At 44.0% G+C, this 25,225-nt stretch overlaps 1 protein-coding gene across 1 annotated transcript in view; it reads left to right on the top strand.

The window, feature by feature from the left end:
- Nucleotides 1–25,225, top strand: part of LOC139373192 (nck-associated protein 5-like) — a 160,385-nt gene that overhangs the window by 23,315 nt on the left and 111,845 nt on the right. The window contains exon 3 of the mRNA XM_071113373.1: nt 21,354–21,427. Coding sequence (XP_070969474.1) covers nt 21,354–21,427 — 74 coding nt within the window. The remainder of the gene's footprint in view (nt 1–21,353; nt 21,428–25,225) is intronic.

Here is a 25,225-nt window from a genome sequence, read left to right as displayed (position 1 = left end):
GTCAGTAGATCTTTATTTGTTCCTCTCCATTTGCACTGCTTAACCGGGGTTCTGACTGACTCTGACGAATGTCAGTGAGCCCTTACATCAGCCGTGGCTCTCTTGCTCTGCCAGTCAGCTCCTTTTCAACCTCCTGCCGCTGTCAACGCACAGGAGAAGCCACGGCTCAGTAGACAGATGGAGCGGAGGAGAGCTGAGAGACGGGAGGAGAGTGGAGGAGAGAGTTTGGGTGTTCCAGGAGGGCTAGTCTGTTGACGTGTTGGATGTCCTTGCTCCAACACACTCTGACAAGGCGCAGAAGCGATCTCCTCGGGACCTTCTCAAACGTCTGAAATCGACCGCTCTTTCTTGTGACCAGCCCGGACAATACACACACACACACACACACACACCCGCGCAGACACACACACACACACACCCGCGCAGACACACACACTGCTGCGCTCCCAGGGCGGCGGCAGAAAACAGGGGATCCTGAACAGGTGATTTAATCCAACTTGACAAACTAGTTAAATATTGACAAGCAGCAGAAGAGGGTATGTGCTGCTGTGCCTCGGGAGGAGGAGGGGATGAGGAGAGGAAGAGCTGTGTGCCGCGACGGAAGGACAGAGGGAATAAAGAGCTTCCTGAATCCTGCATCCTCTTTTCGGATTCCGGCACACATTCGCCACAGGCGTGGCGAGCGTTTGGAAGGGAGGCACGTTAAGAAGACGGCGAGAGAGAGAGGGACAGGAGAGAGAGAAACAGTACAGGGTACACCGAAGGAACAGTATGAGTCAGCTCAGGGACCATGCCGTGGTGTCCACATGCAGGAGGATATGCAACATCCCTCTGCTTCAACTGCTGGTGGTGAGTTCACCATCCGTCCTCTCTGGCTGTGGGATTCAGCTGTCAGTCAGCGTGATGTCTATAGTGGAAGTGGGGCCGACTGGGTGTTAATCATGCTAGACCTGGCCTCCGGACCGTCATGGCTGCTGCAGCAGGAGACAGGGAACTGCACTGGGCAGATGTTACAGCACCTGGAGGGGGGAACATATATGTGGTTCACAAAAAAGACGAATGGCCTCTTGAGAGTATTGTGAATAAAGCAAATATATAAATTTAGGGGGTAGATCAGCTTTCCAATACCCCATATATTTATTTTGTGAATATATATAATTTTAAATATATATATATTTTTTGTATGTATTTTTCTTTACTATTTTCCCGTAACCCTACCAGCCCTTCCCTAGTTGGAGTAAACTAATGGACAACAACACTTAGGCTTCTACTTCCTGCTTATACTGTACATACTACATAGATTTTACGGACACGGCATGTTTTACACGAGTTATCTTTTGTTTGTCTTTAGTCCCATCCTTCAGTTACCCTCAATAATGTGATAGTTAGTGTTGCTGTGTTGTAGTATGTAGGTCGTTGACCTGCCAACTGCTGCCAACTGCCAACAACCACTAATTGCCGCGGGGATCGAGCATGCTCGATCTGTCGAGTGTCTCCCGACAATTTGGAATGAGGGATGTGCCTCCTGTATGGAAGTGATTCACTGTAGGACGACATGGTGCCACGTATCGCAATTTATTACTATGGCTTCCCTTTGTGTTCTATGGCTTCCTTGTGTGCTATCTGTCTGTGTGTAAGTGGATTTTTCCGATGTGTGGCAGTGGCCAACTCTAAAAATGTCTCTACCAGGAATAGGATGGGGGGGGGGGGGATTCGTACAGTATGTGACAGGGGGTTTCTCTAGTGAGATGACTTTGGGAGCTCCCCCGGATGGACTGCAGACAGGGATAGAGACTAGATTTGTGTTTCTGTGGAAAACATATACAGCTCTTAGAGTTATAATGGGAGAGAGAGAGAGAGGGAGAGTAAGAAAGAGAGCGCAATAGAGTGAGAGACAGAGAGGGAGAGAGAGACTGAGAGACAGAGAAAAACAGAGATAATGAGAGAGAGAGAGAGAATCCTCCACTCTTCTGGGGAGGATTCCTCTCCTTCTCTCCTCCTCCTCTTCCTCTCCTCTTCCCCTCTGTGGCTTTGTGTTTGGGGCAAAGCTCCCAGACACAGCACTCCAACTGAATTATTTACCCTAAATTGTGCTTAAATGGAGCCAAAGGTCCTCGTGCTCGATTGTGACTAGGAACCTATTAAACCAGACAAATCACTCCATATACCCTTTGTCTAACTACATTACCAGAAGCTGTGTTATGATGAATCACCCGTAAAGGAGGGAAACACACTATGAGGTGCTGCAGAGGGTTTTGATGCATGGTTGAACGTTTCCATCCTATTTCACATGGTGTGTGTGTGTGTGTGTGTGTGTGTGTGTTGTGCCACTGTCGTGTCTTTTGCGGAGGAAATTAATTCTATGTTGATGGAAATACTGTATGTCTCTTGACTCAAAGATAATAACTAATGCTGTCAACTGGTTACAGGTTTTGAATGGGGTGAGGGATGTTGATTATTGTGTCGTTGTATTACGTTGGGTTCTGGATTTGACGTTGGCTTATGCGGTAGGGGCCAGGTTCAGACTTATGCAATTTAAGCCTTTCCTACTCACGCCATTCCTACGCACTTCTCAGTAGTTGATATTCAAACTTACCTAATGCAGGTGCGTAATGGGCTTTGCAGGCGTGATTCCCTTTGCCCTCGCTGAATACATTTCATTCATCCGCTGAAAACCTTCACTTTGGTGTACATTTTAATTTGGTTGTTTTCCGACAGACTCATTCAAATCTATGAATGAAATTGTTCAGAATATTAGGGATCAATTGAAGAAAGCCATGTGAAAACATGTAAATTGGTCTCCTTTTCAGCACCAATTGGTAGATAAAAAAAAATACTCTGATCTTCTATATTTTTTAGGGTTAGGAAATCATCTTAATTTCTTTGATCTTCACCCCAAACAAATAGCGGGTGAATAGCATGCTATTCTGATGCTTAAGTGTAAGGTCAGAATACGCGTGGAGAGAAAAGTGCATTAAAAGGGAATTCCCTAGCAGAATTCAGTTGGTTGACGATGTGGTAGATTGTCATGTAGGTTCAGGTCATAGCTAATTGTGGATAGCTGTCCTGGCCATCTATCTGCTGCTGACATTTTCACTGAACCCTACAGTGTGTTAAGAGTGGGTTCTATGATTGGCTGCCCCTTTGAAATATACTCTCACAATCTAGTCGGCCCTCCAATACAAAGTGAAATTGATCTTCATTCATTTCATTTCACAGTGACCCAAGAGCGAGAAGGTTACCTACATCTTCATGTGTTTCCTGGATTCCACAGGTGCTCTTTTTTGGGGGTCACAGTGAGTGAATAGTGAGAAGGTTATCAACGTATCTTCCCCTTCATCACATATTCTCTTCATCCCACATTCTCTTTTTCCTTTGTTTTGGGTCATTGGAAAAAAAGCACTTTCAGTCTTTTTTGGCTCGTTTCCTGTCTCCGCGGCTGCAAGTTGCATGTGGAAACGAGCAGTCTGCTGCACATATCCACATGCTAATATCAACGCCCGTCTCCTGCTGCAACCTGGAGCAGCCTGCCTCGCCCCCAGGACAGCCATGAGGGGAGAGCCATGGAAAGGAAGCGGAGATGATTAATTAACTCTACCCTTGTTTGATGCTGCCTGCCTTATTAACTTTCGACACGAACAGAGTCTTTGAGCGTTTGCTTTTGCAACCCCCCCCCCCCAAAAAAAATTATCCCCGTAAAAAATAAATTAAGGTCAGATTATTCATGCAGTGATGGAAAAGCAGGTTGGAAGGTTGGAGTGGAAACTGGAAACGGCTGGTTCTGTGGTTAGGGATACTGAGGTGTTTCTTTTAGGTCATTTTGATGGCTACTGCATGTGTAGGGCCGACATTACTCATGTAATAAGTAAGCGCCACTGTGTGAGTTCTTGTTTCATCCCTCTAGCTTGAAGAAGCTACTGTTACTACAATTTATACCGTATTTCCATCTATATTTGTACTGTTATAGATGGCCGAGAACCAATAGCACTGCAGGCTGGATATTGAATGTTCATATCTGAGGTTTTACACTCTATTCCACCTCTAATGATCTTTAATCCGTGCTGTCATAGTCCAAGTAAGGATAGTATGCACATAGGCCTTTGATAAGCTTCACTCATACAACAAAGTAATGTATTCGAACCCATGATGATTAACCAAACGGCATAGATTAGAGAGGCACATAGTATCAGTTGTGTTGACATTAGTGACAGGTGATCCAGCTGGTTCCTTGCTCATGTATGTTTTTGCATTTATGACCACATCTGAGAATGTAGCTTCAGCCTATAATGAGGCTCTTGCTACAGGACAACACAATGCAACACTGCTTCTGGGGGAGAGTGTGAGCTCTCTGAGCCTCTCTCTCTCTCTCTCTCTCTCTCTCTTTCTCTTTCTCTCTCTCTCTCTCTCTCTCTCTCTCTCTCTTTCTCTTTCTCTCTCTCTCTCTCTCTCTCTCTCTCTCTGTCTCTCTGTCTCTCTCTCTCTCTCTCTCTCTCTCTTTCTCTCTTTCTCTCTCTCTCTCTCTCTCTCTCTCTCTCTCTCTCTCTCTCTCTCTCTCTCTCTCTCTCCCTTTCTCTCTCACTCTGTCTCTGTCTCTGTCTCTCTCTCTTTCTCTTTCTCTTTCTCTCACTCTGTCTCTGTCTCTGCCTCTCTCTCTCTCTCTCTCTCTCTCTCGCTCACACCCTGTCTCTCTCTCTCTCTCTCTCTCTCTCTCTCTCCCTTTCTCTCTCACTCTGTCTCTGTCTCTGTCTCTCTCTCTTTCTCTTTCTCTTTCTCTCACTCTGTCTCTGCCTCTCTCTCTCTCTCTCTCTCTCTCTGTCTCTCTCTCTCTCTCTCTCTCTCTCTCTCTGTCTCTCTCTCTCTATCTCTATCTCTATCTCTCACTCTCTTTCTCTCTCCCTCTCTCTCTCTCTCTCTCTCTCTCTCTGTCTCTCTCTCTCTCTCTGTCTCTGTCTCTCTCTCTCTCTCTCTCTCTCTCTCTCTCTCACTCTCTCTCTCACTCTGTCTGTCTCTCTCTCTCTCTCTCTCTCTCTCTCTCTCTCCCTCTCTCTGTCTCTCTCTCTCTCTCACACTCACTCACTCACCCTCTCTCTCACACTCACTCACTCACTCACTCACACTCACTCACAAAAGATCACCTGGCTCCACGCTCTCAGTCCCAGGGGCCGGGGGACTAAGAGCGTATTGTATCACTCCTATTAGCTGCTATGATGATCAATTTCCCCCACCACTTGATGTTAGATTAGCCTCCCAGTTCAAATCTTTTTTTCTTCTTCTTTAAAAAAAAAAACAATTGAGCACTGGTACTCTTCAGTGTGGGGATTATGCTGACAAGGTTGTTTGCAGTAGCATTTACAATTTCAAAACAAAAAAACCAAAGCAGTGCTGCATCTCTTCTAAAATGGGTATGATTCAACCTGACATTTTATCCAACAAATAGCCATAGATGTTTTTCTCCCAACAAGGTAATTCATCTGGATATCTTTCCCGAACCTCCAGCAGTTGGATTTCTAGTTTGCCCGTATTCCATTTCGAAATAAAGTATTTTCACGGATAACAGCCCAGGGATCTGTCTTGCCTCAAAGTGCGTACTGCGTCGTACTGAACTGCATCCTATTATATTAAGGTATTTCTTTCTGACACAGCTAACGTGGTCTGTCAGAAGCAGTTGCGGCTGAGGCAGGCCTCGTTTTCTGCCATTGAATTCTGGGTGAAGCAAAGCGTGGCCTCCTTTGGGTTGCCCGCTGGTGTTTACACATCAGAGTTTTACCAGTGAGGATGCGATGACCTGTTCATTGAGTCATTTTCTCAAGAGTTTGTAAGACAGTGTCATAGGGAACGACAGTTTTCTCTCCCATAGAACAGGGTGTCGTTTCTTCCATAACTCTTGTTTCCTCTCTAATCAATTGCTTTTTTTTCTCCTTCTGTGGTTTGGGAAGTCGTAGAGTGCTTTTCCCAAGTGGGAGTGTTTTTAAAATTCTTCAAGTGGGAACCAATCACGTAGCAGGAGACACTTGCCCATGTTCTATTCTCATGGTTATGAACAACACATTCAAAACCCTGCCATGTTCATATAGCTATTCCAAAATAGCATAACAACATACAGTGTCATTACGAAGTGGACCATCAGAAAAAGCTATCATAATATGTTTTATTACCTAGGGCTCATCATAATATGTTATGATGGAAGAGCGGTATAATCCCTAGGGAGGCTGTATTCACAGTACTAATCCTATGGCTGACATTGATCAATGATGTTGTGTGCAAACCAATTCCCACATAAACCATTTAGGTCCTTTATTCTAATGATCTGACCGTGCAGAGAGTGGAAGAACAGTCACTCACCACTACTTCAGGTTAGGAGCATTTGTCTTGATATGGCAAATCATTGGTTGGACCACCACCATCCATTCAGCCTATTGAGTCCTAGTCACTTTCTAAAGAGGCAATATTATCTATCTCCTATTCATGTGTCCGTAACTCATGTTTATGGCGATGGGCTAGTGGCACTCAATGATTCCCTCAACCTCCTCATGATGGTGGACATAAATATAATGGGGGACGTTTTACGAGGCGACACTACCACCAAAAAGGCTCCAGCCCTTCAGGTGAATGAGCGTAGCTTCTCTTCGGGCCACCTTTTGACCCCCAGGGCCAATTGTCCATAGTGTCAACCCGGTCAATGGCTGGCCATTGTGTGTGTGTGGCTGGCGGCTGCAGCGGCAGTGGTCAACAGGGCCTAGGGGTCATTGTATAGGATGGATAGATAGATAGATAGGGGTCAGTGGGCTATCAAGCTGTGCTCTAACCCCCATCTGGTCCCAGCAGCTGGTCAGCATACTGAGGGTTTGGTGGTTTGTTGGTTGGACGTTGGTTGTAGGAGAACAAGGTAGGTAGGCTACTGTAGCATGGTACAAGAACATTATTTCTCCTTTGGTCACCACTCACCACCACTATCAGATAACTCATTGTAGTAATCCATGCTGTTGTGGCAGTCAATTAGCTTTGATTCTAATCATCATGCCTGCAGTGTATTTAAAAAAATTATCTTACCATACACTTTATAGCCTACATACAGGGAGGACGTTTCTGCCTACTCAATTTGAACCTCTACCTAGTCCGTCCCTCCCCAGACCTTTGAGGTTAAGCAGTATTGGTGAGTATTACAGTGAGTCAGGGTGACTCTTGGCTGAGATTAGTCAGGTGAATTAGTCTCCTCCTGAGGCAGAACAGTTAGTGGGAGACAGGCTGCATCCCAAATGACACCCTATTCCCCTGTTTAGTGCTTTACTTTTGACTAGAACCCTATGAGCCCTGGTCAAATGTAATTCACTATATAGGGATACGTTTGCCATTTGGGTGGCAGACTCATCAACAGGGAGACTCTTCGCTGAGTTGAGTTAGCTGAATTAGTGCATTATTATTGACCTAGTTCTCCATTGCTCCCCTCTCGTGGCTCCAGACAGAATACGAGGAGCTTGGGAAGCATTCCCTTCAAGTCTCAGGATACATTTCTGCTAAATGAGCCTGTATGTGTGAACGCTCAGGGTAAATCTACTCTGAAATGGCTTTGACAGGTGAACGCTCAGGGTAAATCTACTCTGAAATGGCTTTGACAGGTGAATGCTCAGGGTAAATCTACTCTGAAAGGGCTTTGACAGTGAAAGCTCTCACGTTTTAGTTTTGGGAAGTCCGAGTGGGTGTATTGCCGATAGAGAGGGTGAAGGAGTACATGCATCAACTGTATCAGTGTTAAAAAGGTAGTTGTGGTCTTCCAGGATTTGTTTACACTGTTCCATCAAACATCTCTAAGTGTAAAATCTTTAAAAACAATCTATGAAGTGTCATGCTAGCAATAATGTTGGATGCAATTACGTGCGTTCGTCAGGTCTGCACAGTACAGTATTATGTGTTTACAATGGGCAAATATAATCCATTTTCAGTTGGTTCTTTCCTTTGGTTATCAATATTCGAAACCATTCATCAAAGCACATAACTATTCATGTTCAAAGTTTGAGATGCGATGGATGCCCTCTAGTCAGTTCTATTGAATGAATAGCAAAAGTCATTCCAAAGGAATTGCTGGTCATTGGACATGTGACCTGTAAGGGGACAATGCAGAAGGCTCTTGTTCTCTCTGCATTATGTGATGGGGAGTGAATGAATAGCTCTTGTAAGGTAATGCTTTCAGTGTGGAGGGCGCACCATTGTGTGCCTCGGAGAGTGAGCTGATTTAACTTGAATCCCTCTAGTCGGTCTAAAGAATGGCCCTATGGTAAAGGTTTTCCCAAGGGTGGGGGCACCCCTAGATAAAGAGGGTGAGCCAAGTAAACAAATAATAACGACAGAACTGTGTTTGTTATCGTAGGAGAAAATAGCTGGCCTAACCGAAGGAAGATGAACTCTCGCCGTTTGACATCTTCCCACAGTCGCCGAAGTATCGCTCGCCAATCCCGGAGATCAGAGGTCAAAAGATGAGGACATCTTGAAAAAGAGAAAACAACACAAATAAATGAAATGCGCAGTTTTAAATCCATTGTGTGACAGCGGAGAAGATGGTGACATCACTATGCCAAATGATACACGCTTGTTTTATATCCCGTCTGACCATTGACTTGTCTTCCTTATTTGGGCTGGGATCGCCTTTAGGGGGTTAGCGCCTTGGCTTAGCGCTAACGCTCCCAGGCATCTGTCGAACCCCAAGACGACAGAGTTTTCATGTGTGATGATGTCACCCCAGTCTGAGTCTTAATGCGAACCAGAAGTTATGTCGAATTCCTTCAGAGTCTGTTCCATCTGGAAGCAATGAAACAAAGATGGCGACTAAAAATAGAGGCCCACTTGAGATAATAATGAAACAGATTTATTGCTTACGGTGTAATAAGCATACAGTACATCTTCAAATTCCATACCTGACTGTAAATAGTGAAGGCCTCTTAAAAATAATGGTACAAATTTGCTTAACCCTGTAGCCCGTTACACTCATACCTGTATATGGGTTGAAAATGACAGATTTTGGACACTGATAAGTGCCTAAATTGGAACGCAGTGGCTGTACAGTAGCATGCTATACATGATGTCAGAGCTCTGGGTCTCCGCTTCACAGATCTGTGTGGGTTTTGATGACAGCCGTTCTGAACTTGACCACCGCGTGTGACAAGAAGTTACCCCCATCCTTAATGGTAATTGGGCAACTTGAGCACCTTTTTGGTTGTCTGAGTGGGGGAAATACTGTAACTGATGAGGACTCAATGTATTTTGAAAGATGAGACGTTGAGGATTATAATAAATACCACGTTGATGTCAAACAAGCAAGTCAAACACCCGTGAATCCAATGTGCTTTTCACAATTCGACACCGTAAAACCCATATAATACACAGTGTCAACGTTTAGGATCACTATGTTTGATGTATAGTGACAAGATGACATGGCGTCGTACCCTGGGTTGTCCTGAACAGAATGAGCCTGTGTTTTCTGTGTTGTGAAGAATTTGCCGCAGACTGCGCATCTGAATGCACTCATGACTCCATTCGAAGCGCATCCAAATTACGATCTGCTCCTCTCGAAGCTTTCCACTGTAAGATCGCATTTTATAATTTAGCTAGTCGTGTTGGCAACATAACACCTGACCCAGATTGGGATTTATAATGGACAATTTTGGGGATTGCGTAAACAACAGCATTGTGTAAAGGCAGGATGCAGGGCCGTGTTCCAAACAAAATAAATACAAGAAGCACTTTACAGTTGAAGACTCTTCTTTGAGTCATAAAAGTGAATCGAAATGACTTAGGACGGTGCACACTTTGGAGAGGTTCGTGGCCACTTGGAAACACCAGTTAGACCTCTCACTCAAACCCGTGTCATTTTTTTGTTGTCTTATGTTGCACCTACCCCAAGTTTTCCAAGAATATTCTTATCATGTCGCTGAATATATCCAGAGGATTTTCTTGTGTCAGGTGAACAGTTTTGTCCTCGCCTTTAGTCTAATAATTTCCCCAGAAACTCCAAGCGGTTCCCTTTTAATTGCTGCCATGGCTGTCCATGTGCTTTCCATATTTATTCTGTAAGACACATTTCATTTAGCCCTATCCGTATAGGCCAATTCCCACAAGTGTAAAGGGTTAAGTTATTTATGAAAGTTGACTCATTTTGAAAACACCTTTGGACTGTGTGCTATTATCGGCATTAATCCATCTTTCGATTTTACCTCAAATCTCACTCGCACTTTATATACAATTTCTAAATCCTCTCCACTGAAAAGAGAAAGTGAAAATAGGCCAACATTACAATAACACACTTTCATAGTAAGGATAATTAGCGGGATAACGGTACGTCATACACCTTTCAGCATTTCGTGCTGCTCAGATATTAGGCTTTTATTCCCCTTTAATCCCCTCAAATCACTTGACTGTGTGTCATTGTGTGCTCAGCAGACACACCGAGTAGCCTGTGTGCCCAGAAACCTACTAGAAACACATGACACGGATCCCATTAAAGTGGTCGAAGAGAGAGAGAGAGAGAAAGGAAATTGCCTCTTGAGAAGGCTCTTGTTGACTGACAGTCATCACTTAGCGACTAATGGGCTCATTTTGCATACATATGGTATGGCTTCAAAGAAGACATTTAACAAATGTCCAGACTTCCAGGGACTTCCAGGGACTTCCATGGACGCTGCACATATAATAACGGAGGTTGGTTTACTTCATCCTCATACGGTGTCTATCTGCATCACAAGATTAACACTAACATAGTATGTTAACACTTTTAGGTTAGAGTGCAAAACTCGCTGATACATACAGTATCAGTTTGATGTTCAGCTGTGGAATATTGGATATTGCGGTTTGAAGGCTGAAGGCTATATGCTGTAGGCATAACATTATGTTCAGATACACCTTTTCCTCCCTACTGTAATATATGACAGGAAATCGCCCTCTGCACCGTATCTGCATGAAAGCAATCTAAGACCCGAGGGAGGTCAAAAGTTACGACAACCAATCATTGCTCACACTTCTCGTTCCTGTTTCAAAAGACCTTTATACACACTACACAGGCAGGCACACACACACACACACACATACACACACACACACACACACACACACACACACACACACACACACACACACACACACACACACACACACACACACACACACACACACACACACATCCCCCGGCAAAATAGGAAACCTATCTGTTGTCTATCACTGTCACTTAAAATGGAAATATGGCTTGTGATGAGGATGAGAGGTGGCAGGGGGAATGACAGAGGTGCAAACAAACAGCGTTCCCGTTGTCACATTACCATTCTGTCAGGCTTCAGCATTCCTGCTCCCTGCTCCCCGGCAACAGGGAATCTCCCTGGCATTCAGGACCATTCCAGTGGGAGAAGAGATTTGGAAATCAGGCAGAAGCAGATCCTAACCTTCCAGCTCCAGCTTTTCCGAGGAATGTTTTGCCTGCCTGCTTCGACATCTGCCTAACACATGGGTCAACCTAGAGAGAGCGTGTGCATCCAAAATGGCACCCTATTCCCTATAGAGTGCACTACTTTTGACCAGATCTCTATGGCACCCTATTGCACTACTTTTGACCAGGACCCTGTTCAAAAGTAGTGCACTATATAGGGAATAGGGTGTCATTTGAGACACAACCAGCCTAATCAATAAATCACCCAGCAGATTAAACAGAGAAAATATACTGTAATAAACCTGAGGCTGTGGGGCTTATTACATTGATAATACGCAAGACAGGTCAAATGGTGGAGAAATATATATTTATATGTATGGAGAAAAATATATCTAACAAAACATACTCTCGGGGGTCGGGAATTTGCGTTGACGAGACGTTAGCTATATTTCACTGAGCTCATTTGTTATACCGTGAATGTGTTCTCAAGTCTGGCTTCTCTCCATTCGTTGCTCCCAGAACGTCGGCAGCGAAGACTATAATAAGCGTTGGCTTGGAGTTTGCTGTTTTACTGGTGTCAGGCTAGGTGAGGCGGTCATAAAACAAGTCACTAACTTCATGTGTCTGGGGAGGATTCCTTGTTGTTGTGAAGTTTTCTGGGTGAGAACAAAAATATCTCACTAAGCCGACTCACTCGGGGATAACACTAGCCTAGCCGGCTTAGACCTTTCTAGCGCTTTCAGCACCGTTCACTGTCCAAAACAGTGAGCCAGAACGACAAACCCTTCATTGACAAGGCGTGAATTTAACCGATACACAATACACAATGATACGCATATACAGTATGTGCAGCTTCAATAAGGTGAGAGGCAATATAGAGTGAATGGCTGCTGTTTGAGCAAAGCGAACACTGACTGAAAGTGAATATCGCTTGCTGAATGTGCCTAATGTGTCTAATTTCCCATGAAGCTAAGGGGTAGCCAGGCCACCTGATCGCTGCGGCTCTCGTTAATATGTTGGCAGAGCCAATTGTGCATGGCTAGGCTAGGTGTGGTGCCTGCCTGTCAAAGCCTGCACAAACAGAAGCTGAGATTCCCTCCGGTGGATCAACATCTGGTTCTCTCTCTCTCTCTCTCTCTCTCTCTCTCTCTCTCTCTCTCTCTCTCTCTCTCTCTCTCTCTCTCTCTCCTCTCACTTACCTGTACTCACAAACTCTGCTTATCCTCACTGTGTGTTTCTTTCTTTCACTCTCCTTCTCTATCTCTCTCTTTCTCTGTCTCTCTATCTCTATTTCTATGGCAATCCTCAGCCTGTAACGTCAGGCCACAGATCTGTCGGACTCTTTTAATTAGGCTAGGCGTCCCGCTAGCGGGACAACTTCTGGTGAAGCTGGAGGGCCCGCAATTCAAATAAATAATCTTAAAAATTATGGATATTAAACATTTAGGTACATACAAGTCTTATATCGGTTAAAAGCCTAAATTCTTGTTATCTAACTGCACTGTCCGATTTACAGTAGGCTTTACAGCGAAAGCATGCCATGAGATTCTTTTAGGACAGCGCCTCACATTAAAAATATTTTTCCACCGGCACAGGTTTCATAAATTCACAAATAGCCATTAAATATTCACTTACTTTTTGAAAATCTTCCTCTGATTTGTCATCCAAAGGGTCCTAGCTACAACATGTAGTGTCTTTTGTTAGATAAAATCCGTCTTTATATCCCAAAAAGTCTGTTTAGTTGACGCCATTGATTTGAGTAATCCACTCGTTAAACATGCAGAGAAAGGAATCCAAAAAGCTACCGCTAAACTTTGTTAATAAAACAAGTCAAATACGTTTCTATATAATCCTCAGATACCCTAAAATGTAATTAAACTATAATATTTCATACGGAAAAAAGTATGTTCAATAGGAAAACGATATTAGCAGGTGTGTGTCCTCTTCGCCACACACACATACACAAATTTCCAAGTCTGTGTCCCAGTACTAAAACTCATTATTCTTCCTCGTATTGGAAGAAACAAGCCTGAAACCTTGAACAACGACTACTGACATAGGAATTGCATACTAGCCATAGGAATTGCATACTGGGAGCTAGATTGAATGATTTTCCTATACGTTCCATTGGAAGAGCATAGGCTCTCAAAATTTTGTTTTTCCAGTTGGTTTTTCTTTGGATTTTCTCCTACCATATCTATTGTGTTATAGTCTCTTACATTATTTTAACAATTCTACAGACTTCATAGTGTTGTCTTTCCAATGGTACCAATTCTATGCATATCCTGGGCCTGAGCAACAGGCAGTTTACTTTGGACACATCAGTTAGGTGAAAATTGAGAAAAATAGACCCTTTTTAAATTAATGGCATGGTCCTAAACATCAATATAGCTTATGAATTCAGTGTGTATTTTCATATTTCACTACCATTCCTTTATATAACTTTTTAATATGAATTGAACATACAGTGCCTTGCGAAAGTATTCGGCCCCCTTGAACTTTGCGACCTTTTGCCACATTTCAGGCTTCAAACATAAAGATATAAAACTGTATTTTTTTGTGAAGAATCAACAACAAGTGGGACACAATCATGAAGTGGAACGACATTTATTGGATATTTCAAACTTTTTTAACAAATCAAAAACTGAAAAATTGGGCGTGCAAAATTATTCAGCCCCTTTACTTTCAGTGCAGCAAACTCTCTCCAGAAGTTCAGTGAGGATCTCTGAATGATCCAATGTTGACCTAAATGACTAATGATGATAAATACAATCCACATGTGTGTAATCAAGTCTCCGTATAAATGCACCTGCACTGCGATAGTCTCAGAGGTCTGTTAAAAGCGCAGAGAGCATCATGAAGAACAAGGAACACACCAGGCAGGTCCGAGATACTGTTGTGAAGAAGTTTAAAGCCGGATTTGGATACAAAAAGATTTCCCAAGCTTTAAACATCCCAAGGAGCACTGTGCAAGCGATAATATTGAAATGGAAGGAGTATCAGACCACTGCAAATCTACCAAGACCTGGCCGTCCCTCTAAACTTTCAGCTCATACAAGGAGAAGACTGATCAGAGATGCAGCCAAGAGGCCCATGATCACTCTGGATGAACTGCAGAGATCTACAGCTGAGGTGGGAGACTCTGTCCATAGGACAACAATCAGTCGTATATTGCACAAATCTGGCCTTTATGGAAGAGTGGCAAGAAGAAAGCCATTTCTTAAAGATATCCATAAAAAGTGTCGGTTAAAGTTTGCCACAAGCCACCTGGGAGACACACCAAACGTGGAAGAAGGTGCTCTGGTCAGATGAAACCAAAATTGAACTTTTTGGCAACAATGCAAAACGTTATGTTTGGCGTAAAAGCAACACAGCTGAACACACCATCCCCACTGTCAAACATGGTGGTGGCAGCATCATGGTTTGGGCCTGCTTTTCTTCAGCAGGGACAGGGAAGATGGTTAAAATTGATGGGAAGATGGATGGAGCCAAATACAGGACCATTCTGGAAGAAAACCTGATGGAGTCTGCAAAAGACCTGAGACTGGGACGGAGATTTGTCTTCCAACAAGACAATGATCCAAAACACAAAGCAAAATCTACAATGGAATGGTTCAAAAATAAACATATCCAGGTGTTAGAATGGCCAAGTCAAAGTCCAGACCTGAATCCAATCGAGAATCTATGGAAAGAACTGAAAACTGCTGTTCACAAATGCTCTCCATCCAACCTCACTGAGCTCGAGTTGTTTTGCAAGGAGGAATGGGAAAAAATTTCAGTCTCTCGATGTGCAAAACTGATAGAGACATACCCCAAGCGACTTATAGCTGTAATCGCAGCAAAAGGTGGCGCTACAAAGTATTAACTTAAGGGGGCTGAATAATTTTGCACGCCCAATTTTTCAGTTTTTGATTTGTTAAAAAAGTTTGAAATATCCAATAAATGTCGTTCCACTTCATGTTTGTGTCCCACTTGTTGTTGATTCTTCACAAAAAAATACAGTTTTATATCTTTATGTTTGAAGCCTGAAATGTGGCAAAAGGTCGCAAAGTTCAAGGGGGCCGAATAGTTTCGCAAGGCACTGTATATTAAAAATGTCAAAATAAATATTAGAATTTCTAATAGACCCGTTCTTTAGGTGCTCTACCCTCCACACATGTTTTCTGAGATACTGTCAAACAGAGGCTCTATGTTTAGTTCCCAAATGACATACAGTAGTAGTTGCATATGCTTCGTCTCTACACAGGTTGTACTATGGGGTGTTATGGAGTGGGCATGTCAGGTTGGATTTATTCCATTTTTCAGTTTTCTTGAGTATGATTTGCTTGAGGAACAGGCTTGGCTACTGTTCCGCCACATACTGCACAGGAATGAATGACCCACTCTTTGACTAGCCAACTGGGCGTTGGAAGGAGGAGAGAGGAGACAGGGGCTATTTAAGTGTTGAATATATCTTAATGTTTGGAAAGATAATCTGACAGATTCGGATTCCTGACGGCCCGGGGAGGTGTTGATGTCCGTCTGGTGTGTGTGTGTGTGTGTGTGTGTGTGTGTGTGTGTGTGTGTGTGTGTGTGTGTGTGTGTGTGTGTGTGTGTGTGTGTGTGTGTGTGTGTGTGTGTGTGTGTGTGTGTGTGTGTGTGTGTGTGTGTGTGTGTGTGTGTGTGTGTGTGTGTGTGTGTGTGTGTGTGTGCGTGCGTGCGTGCGTGCGTGCGTGCGTGCGTGCGTGCGTGCGTGCGTGCGTGCGTGCGTGCGTGCGTGCGTGCGTGCGTGCGTGCGTGCGTGCGTGCGTGCGTGCGTGCGTGCGTGCTTGCGCTGGGACTAGGACAGGCAAGGTGCTGTAAGAGGACATCAGATAACTGAAACTCACCCTAGAGGATGAACAGGCCTCCTTTGTGTCATCAGGTAATCCATATTCCCAAATCTGTCCCCGTTTGCATGTGGTATGCAAGGGATGAATTTAGCATTGGAGGCTTTGTCTACCTGGTTTAGCCTGTTCCATCTTTTACACTGATGGCGTTTGAAACCACCATGTTTTCTGCAGTTTTTAGATATGGTTTTGGAGTGTATAGAATTGTATGTTACTCTCCGATTGTTTTTAGCGCCTTTTATTAAAGCTTTTTTTATTTGAATGGTTGCTCTCAGTGTGAAGTACTTTGTGAGTTACGTCTGCAATTGAAAAGAGCTCTACAAATGTAATGTATTATTATTGTTATTATTATTGTTACAACTGCTGCAATCTGAAGAAAGCATTTGGCTTCATACTGGTGGCGTATTGGTTTCTGACGCCAAGGCCTACAAACCAGATCACTCAGCTCTCCATGGCTTCTCATAGCAAATCACTAGTAATCACCATAGTAACCCCTTGATAACACAGCCTTCATCAGGCTGTTGTTATCTATTCTATCAAAGTCTTGGGAGGTGGGAGTTTGATGGGCAGGATTGATATGGTGACATGAAGTCATTTTGACCTGAATAATGACTCCGAGGGAAAGATCATCAGTGCTGTGCTACAGATAAGCCGCTGATAACATTAATTGATTCAAGCCAGGGCTGAGGACGGATACAATGAGCAGTTTCAATATCTGTGTAACCGCCCGTCTGATGCTTAACTTTGCCTGAGACATAAAGACCTGCGTTCGCTCTCCGGGTCAGTGCCTAGGCTTTAGCGCAGAGGGCTGTCATAGTCGTGAGGTGCGCGAGAGGTAGTCTTCTCAGCCATATGAGCTCTAACGTGTCGACACCCAGGAAAGTTTGTAATATCATTCATTCCCAAGTAGCCATAAAAATTCCCTCAGAAAGAAGTGTTACGTTCTATAGGCATAACCTTTGACTGCCATAAGCCAGTCGGGAATTCCACATTCCATCTCCCCTCGAACGCCTCACACAGAGCAGATTTCCAGTTGGCTAAAGTGGGTCCCTAGGCCACTCTGCCATGTCATCGGGTCTCGGCCTGCCTAATGGCCAGAGAGGAGGGGGCTGGCGGTTGGGGTTGAGATAGATCCTGACCTTGGCTTTGACTGGTCTGACAGGTCTCACTCCCAGAGGCCACTAGGCAGCTTCAAGCTTTCTTATCTCTCTCACTCGCCTGCTGCCTGGGTCTCAGATCTACAGCCCTGCTGAGGTGAGGTTGGGAGGAAATCACATTATAGATAGGTAGGACTTTAAAGGAAGCCTGAAACACATACTGACCCTATACTGCAACTGGGTCAGGGCTGTATCTGCGTTTGGGTTTTTCTCAGCCAAGACCTAAAGGAACTCGTATGTTGACAGGGATATGATCCCATCCATTACAGCCTTTCAGTATGTGTGGATCTGCCAGAGAGAGAGCCGAGAGGGAGAGAGGGAGGGAGAGACGCTCTCATGGATGAATAATGAATCTAATGTTTTATTACTGAAATTCTTGGACCATTTATTTTAAACACATTTGCGCGTGGGTGCGCATACGTGCACGTGAGCATGTGTGTCTGGCGTAAAGCAAAGCTATTTTGGCCGAGTTTCCGAGTGCCGTAGCAGTGGGGGACAAAGCTCATTTTAAAATGTCCTAAAGATTAGGAGGCACATGATCGGTTGGAGGACTGCAGGATATGGGCCTCACAGCATGCCCAGTGGGGGAAGCCCTCTCTCTCAACAGCTCTAGCCTTCTTATCAACCCCTCTCACATACAGAGTAAACAGGAACTGAGGGTTGGCTGCCATAGGCTGCCATAGACTAGAAACATGAACAAACGCACAAAGGAAACTACAGTATTTAAGTGCATGCCTACGCCAGCCAACTCCAGCTCAACAAATCCCAGTGCTCTGTTTCTCCCCTTGACTCCTACACTGAAGTTGAAATTGGATTCAGAATTTGGATGCTGGTTCATTTTTTGTCTTGTGTCCATCCTACAAAGAGAACCAGAGGACAGGACTGTATATGGTGAAATAAGCAACATTTGCAGATATTTGCATTGGATAAGACAGTTCACAATCGATCCCCATCATCGCTAACTTACTCTGAGACATTTTATCGCCTGTTCGTGAGCTCGTATGACTTTTAGACCGTCTATAAACAACTTCCTTTGGTTTCTTGCCATGTAGGATTTGGTATCCATGGGATCGTCGCGAATGAGCCTCACAAGACTGTTGACTAGAGGGTTGTATAGATAGAGAAGGTATAGTCTGGTCACTGCTGCGGAGGAGTTTGAGGACTTTGCAGGCCGCACCGGGCACGGTTTTTACAACCTCCCAACGATTTAGCGATGTTTTCTGTAAAGGTGATATTCGGTCCTTATGAGCTTTAGTGCTATTTAGACACTTCAACCACCTCAATTAATTATTTGGTCTGTATCGCACTCCAAGTGTACTTTGCGAAATATGCGTTCGATAAAGTTTGAGGCAAAGGTCCATAATTTTCTCTCTCCCAATGTAGGCGCTGGCGCCCGTGGGAACCCTGCAGCTTTCGCACACACAGTAAAAATGTCAGGAGTAATGCCCCACCAAAGACGTAATGCAATACATGGCAGCGTGCTCCGCATAACATATACGAGTCAGGCCTTCAATCTTCGGTTTAAATACCCTCCATTTGACATTACGACAGACCATTGCACATTCTTTGCATGCCTTCCTGTATGAGGAGGAGTACGCCAGAACCCTATCATTAGTAGAGGTTTCCGCGATGACAACAGAGACTTAGCTAGCTGCGCTTAACGTTTGATGTAGGGTGTAAATCTTTTTGGTGACATGGCACTCTGGTGATGGGTAGATCTCTCTGAGAGACAGGGAAAATCATTACCGGGCTGAATCCTAACTTGAGATCTGCTTTAACGTGGACTTTTGCTTAAATCACTAGGGACCTCAAGTTGGGATTTGGATCTGTGAGACTATGTGGCTAGTTGTCTCTAACAACAGATATTTTCTCCTGACAATTCCTCTGTATGACAACTTCTTTCCGTTCTAAGTTTATAGAGCTAGATGCACTATAGTTGATGTTTAGCTACTTTTGTTAACTAAGCCTGCACGTAAACTTTGGACTCTACTCAGATGATTCTCCCATGTTCCTATCCTATCCCTCTGATACTGTAAGACACCCCCGAGTTGCTTAACCCGGAAGCCAGCCGCACCAATGTGTTGGAGGAAACACCGTACAACTGGTGACCGTGTCAGCGTGCACTGAGCCCGGCCCACCACAGAAGTCGCTAGAGTGTGATGGGACAAGGACATCCCAGGCCGGCCAAACCCTCCCCCTCCGTCGCCTCATGGGTGTCCCGGTCGCAGCCGGATGCGACAGAGCCTGGGATCAAACCCGGAACTGTAGTGACGCTTCAAGCACTGAAGTGCCTTAGACCGCTGCATCACTCGGGAGGCCTCTGGCAACTTAATTTGGTCCTAATGGCACTCAGTGGGTTTAGTGTGACTGGCATCTCTGCTGGGTGCAGTGGCACCTTATGGCTTCCAGATGGCCTTGGGGACACCACTGATAAATAGCACCAACACTTTAAATTATTCAGTTCAGATATGAGGACAAGGAAGTACATGTAGGTGCGTTTAACAGCAAATGTTGAAGAAAGTGAAAATTAAGATGATTTCATCAGGTTATTTGGATATCCTTTCTTATGAACGACAAAACGCATCATCACCTGGCCATCGCCATGTTCTTCTGGCCTCTGTCCTTGCCCTTGATGATCATTGGTCACCTAGTATGCCCTTGACTGGCGACTTTGGCTGGAGGTTTGGGCTTGTGCCATCTTCAGTTGGCACGGGGGCATACTGGAGACGGTGGGCACCTGCAGTGGCTGGCCTCAGGTCAGTCCTGAAGTGTGATAATTGCCCTGGTGCCAGCCATACGGTTGCCTTCTGAGAAGAAAGCTCTTCCGACAATAAGGGTTTCTCTCTATTTTCAGCTTGAGAAAGAACATTAGAGTGTTCCACAATGTAGGCTATACCATTATAATGTATACTGTCTGTACCATCATATTTTACGTGTTCTAGATACACACAGTGTATCCAGCATGAAAAATATGCTCATGGGACAAGTCTAAACGATACTAAGCTGGGTTATCTCTCAGAGGAATTCCCCATGATTCAATTATACGTGAACAGCACATGACGGAGGTCTAAAAATCAATGGAGGGGGCATCTGTGGCCGTGAGATAACGCTTCACCCAAGAGAGGCGTCACCAATACCAATAATTAATTCAAGCTAGCCACAATCACTACCAAAGGATGAATAAGTCGCTATTGGATGTTCGTATGTAGCCAACCACTGACACAGTCACTATCAGCTTCTCCAAAGAACAGCTGGGTGGAATATTATGGCTAGGTGGCCTAGTTCTTCCACAATAATGTCTTATACTCACTATACAGGCATGGCATGGATGAGCACATCATTAGGGCAAAGTGTCAAATAAGCTGAACATCTGTTTTTCCATACTGTTCCCGGGTCTCTGCTCATTTGGGCCATGCTGTAATTCAATAGCACACTTTGGGAGTGTGTGTGTGTGGAGTATGTGTGTGTGAAGGTATTCCCTCTTGACACCACACAGCTGTCCGCCTGCACTCAGGGTCAGCCAGGCGAAGTTACCCAGCGGTGCTTCTGGAGTTACACTCTTCCCTAACTCCCTGAAAACGAACACCCCAAAAGAGTATGAATGAATCACACCTTCTTTGAAACACAGTCCAGTTCTGCCTCAGTGTTCCTCTTCACACTTGGAAGAGGAGTGTTTGGAAACAAGGCACCGGCTGGAAAAATACACAATACGCACTATGGCTTTGGTCTGTTTTTTCATACTCCGTGTAGGCTTCTGTATGGTCTTGTGTCCTTTTTTTAGGGGGGGAAACCGACCCCCGAACTTCCTAATAATAAAGACAGTGTAGGATTGTTGGGCTGTTCTTGATATTACTGATGTTTTTCATCCATATTTGCACATGGAATCCATCTTTGACACTCATCTCCATCTGTTGTTTACAGGGGTACATGGACGCCAACAAGTGCATCGAGGAGCTACTCAAACAGCTGGAAGAAGAGCGGAGGAATGTCCGAAGGTAAGGGAGGATCCTTGATCTGCGTTTTGACAGCTGCTGCTAGTTGCCAATAAATATTAACAGCTGAACGCAATCTATTCTCAATGAGAACCAGCCGAACAATGTTGTTAAATTTGGGAAGCTGACACAATGATTTGTGTGCAGTCTTGGTGAGAGAATGCTATTGTGAAGTGGTGGTGAGGACAAGGTTGCTAAAGGTGAGGAAAGACAAAGATGTACGTTCAGTCCATTTCAGTTTTGGGGTTGGCTGGGGACATTTCTCATGGAGACAATGGGGATGCGGAGAGGTCAAACTCATGACCTTGGCCCTCAAACCTATCCTTAGACCCTTGAATGTCACACCGCCCGAAGAAAAGAGAGACCATTTTTCAAACTTCACCCCCATTATCCTATAACTCTCCATGTCAAAAGAGCTGTTTTCTCCCCATCCAGCAACAATTTTCCCCTTGAGCGAGCAGGGAGGCCTGGGAGAGGGGCCTCTGAGTGGACCCTGGGTGGATGGTGGGGGTTAGAAGTTGACCGCTGACCAGGGCCTTTGCTACGGCAGGCCGATTTTCAATAGAAGGGTAAGGAAGTGGTGTGTAAAGGAATGATTGTCTTGTCCATAGTCTCACTCACACCACTTTAGAAGAGGAGACCCTTCCTCTTTTGACCAGGAAAGTGACCTAATGACAGGTTAGAGGGGCCTGGTTGTTATTGTGTGGACTGGCCCATGAGAGCGGCTGGGGTCTTCTCACTAGGGGCTGTTTGGAATCCATGAACTCAGACCTGGAAGGACAGTGGGGGCAATAGCTAGGGTTTTAGTGATCATTGTTTATTTTTGTTAAGGATTTTTAAGTTGTGTTTGCGTACATTTTTTCTGTAAGTGAAACAGAATGATATTCTAATTAGATAATGATAATTTTATCTATTCAACATTTTTCTTCCAGTAGCTCATATAAATAATCACTTACCTACAAATTAAAACTTAAAACTAACATACAGTTGAAATCGGAAGTTTACATACACCTTAGCCAAATACATTTAAACTCAGTTTTTCACAATTCTTGACATTTAATTATAATAAAAAATCCCTGTCTTTCGTCAGTTAGGATCCCCAATTTATTTTAAGAATGTGAAATGTCAGAATAATAGTAGAGAGAATGATTTATTTCAGCTTTTATTTCTTTCATCACATTCCCAGTGGGTCAGAAGTTTACATACACTCAACTAGTATTTGGTAGCATTGCTTTTAAATTGTTTAACTTGGGTCAAACATTTCAGGTAGCCTTCCACAAGCTTCCCACAATAAGTTGGGTGAATTTTTGCCCATTCCTCCTGACAGAGCTGGTGTAACTGAGTCAGGTTTGTAGGCCTCCTTGCTCGCACACACTTTTTCAGTTCTGCCCACAAATGTTCTATAGGATTGAGGTCAGGGCTTTGTGATGGCCACTCCAATACCTTGACTTTGTTGTCCTTAAGCCACAACTTTGGAAGTATGCTTGGGGTCATTGTCCATTTGGTAGACCATTTGCGACCAAGCTTTAACTTCCTGACTGATGTCTTGAGATGTTGCTTCAATATATCCACATAATTTTCCTCCCTCGTGATGCCATCTATTTTGTGAAGTGCACCAGTCCCTCCTGCAGCAAAGCACCCCACAACATGACGCTGCCACCTCCATGCTTCACGGTTGGTGTGGTGTTCTTCAGCTTGCAAGCCCCCCCTTTCCCCTCCAAACATAACAATGGTCATTATGGCCAAACAGTTCCATTTTTGTTTCATCAGACCAGAGGACATTTCTCCAAAAAGTACGCTCTTTGTCCCCATGTGCAGTTGCAAACCATAGTCTGACCTTTTTATGGTGGTTTTGGAGCAGTGGCTTCTTCCTTGCTGAGCAGCCTTTCAGGTTATGTTGATATAGGACACGTTTTACTGTGGATATAGATACTTTTGTAACTGTTTCCTCCAGCATCTTCACAAGGTTCTTTTCTGTTGTTCTGGGATTGATTTGCACTTTTCGCACCAAAGTATGTTCATCTCTAGGAGACAGAACGCGTCTCCTTCCTGAGCTGTATTTTCTGAGGTCTTGGCTGATTTCTTTTGATTTTCCAATGATGTCAAGCAAAGAGGCACTGAGTTTCAAGGTAGGCCTTGAAATACATCCAAAAGTATAGTTTGTTAATTAATAAGAAATTTGTGGAGTGGTTGAAAAATGAGTTTTAATGACTCCAACCTAAGTGTTTGTAAACTGCCGACTTCAACTGTACATATAATTACAATATTCAAATTCATGGTAATAAACCTCCTTGGAATAGACAGCTACGCTGACAGACCTGACAGGCCAGATCCTAGGGATTGTGCCGCTGTTCCTCTGATGTTGCTCGACATTGTTAGTGACAGTGATAAATGACTCCATACATTCTTTTGTTGGGCTAAAGCAGAAACTCAGGACTGATAAAGACAGGCACGCCTCCTTCCCTTTATTACGTTGTGTCTTACGGCTACTTTATCGAGAGGACTTACATTATATTCCTCATTTTCTTCCTGGGAAAATTAAGGCAATCAATCCATCAAGAAGCTGGAGAGAGAACGAATTGGATTCCACTTCAGGGCTTGTTATTTCTGTGTCCTATAGGCCCAATGCAAAATTATATTTATACAGTCTATCACATTATAGAGTAATATTACACAGATGTAGGATATTGTACCTGATTTCAATATTGCGTGCCATACTTTATTGTAAATGCCCTTTGTTTGATGTTGTTTCCTACATTGTTAGGAGCTAGTAACACAAGCATTTCGCTGCACCCTCTATAACATCTGCTAAACTGTGTACGCGACCAATAAACTGTGATACGATTTGATGCTCTATTCCACTTATACTTCCACTTGTACTGTGTTTTCAGATTACCCCTCCATTTACCCCTCAAAATACCCCTCCATATGCCCCTCAAAATACCCCTACATATACCCCTCCATATACCCCTCCATATACCCCTGAAGAGAGACATAATAAGTCATGTCAAACTGTGTATAAATAGCAGGAAATGCGTTTTAAAATGTCAAAATAAATTCCGGGGGAGGAGCCCCGGACACCCTTCTACTGTTCTATCCCCCCAATATCTACACCACAGTTTCGCTATTGTTATGTATTGTAATTACAGGCTAAAAACAGATTACAAATCAAACACTTTAAAAGATATGATAATGTCTGCCAACGAATACAAGAAAGCTCTCTCCAAAAACATTTTTTTGCCAGTGTTCTCATCGTATGTCAAACCCATCTGTTCCATAAAATAGTCCTCCTTGTATCCACTCCCTTCCACAACACACACACACACACACACACAGCAACACTGGCCGAGGGAGCACAGAACAAAACCACAGTGGGGTACTGTCGCGGCATCGCTCATTATTTCATTAACTCTGATGACGTCCATGACAAACACAAACAAAGGCTCCACAGCCCTGTGTCAACATCAGATTGAAAACCTCTAAACAAGACGAGACATGTCATGATGCATCATAAAAGCTTTCCTTGTGGTTGTTGCAGTTATATTGGATTCTCTCTGATCGTATCAGATAAAGGTTGATTGTATGTGGAAATGATTGGCCAAAAAGATAGATTCACAGTAGATGTATTTGGCCAAACAACAACATTAAGTCTATGTCATGTACATCTATCTCTACATGTAAATAGAGAGGGAATGTGGTGAAAGTGAAGTGAGTGACAGCTTTCTCTCTGTTTAGACAGTGAGCTATTGAATGGGAGCAGGCGTGATTTGGATGAGGACATATGGATGCTGCTTTAGGACA

This window comes from Oncorhynchus clarkii, chromosome 18 (assembly GCF_045791955.1).
Source record: "Oncorhynchus clarkii lewisi isolate Uvic-CL-2024 chromosome 18, UVic_Ocla_1.0, whole genome shotgun sequence".
Taxonomy (NCBI): Eukaryota; Metazoa; Chordata; class Actinopteri; order Salmoniformes; family Salmonidae; genus Oncorhynchus; species Oncorhynchus clarkii.
This window is presented reverse-complemented; position numbering and strand designations above follow the sequence as displayed.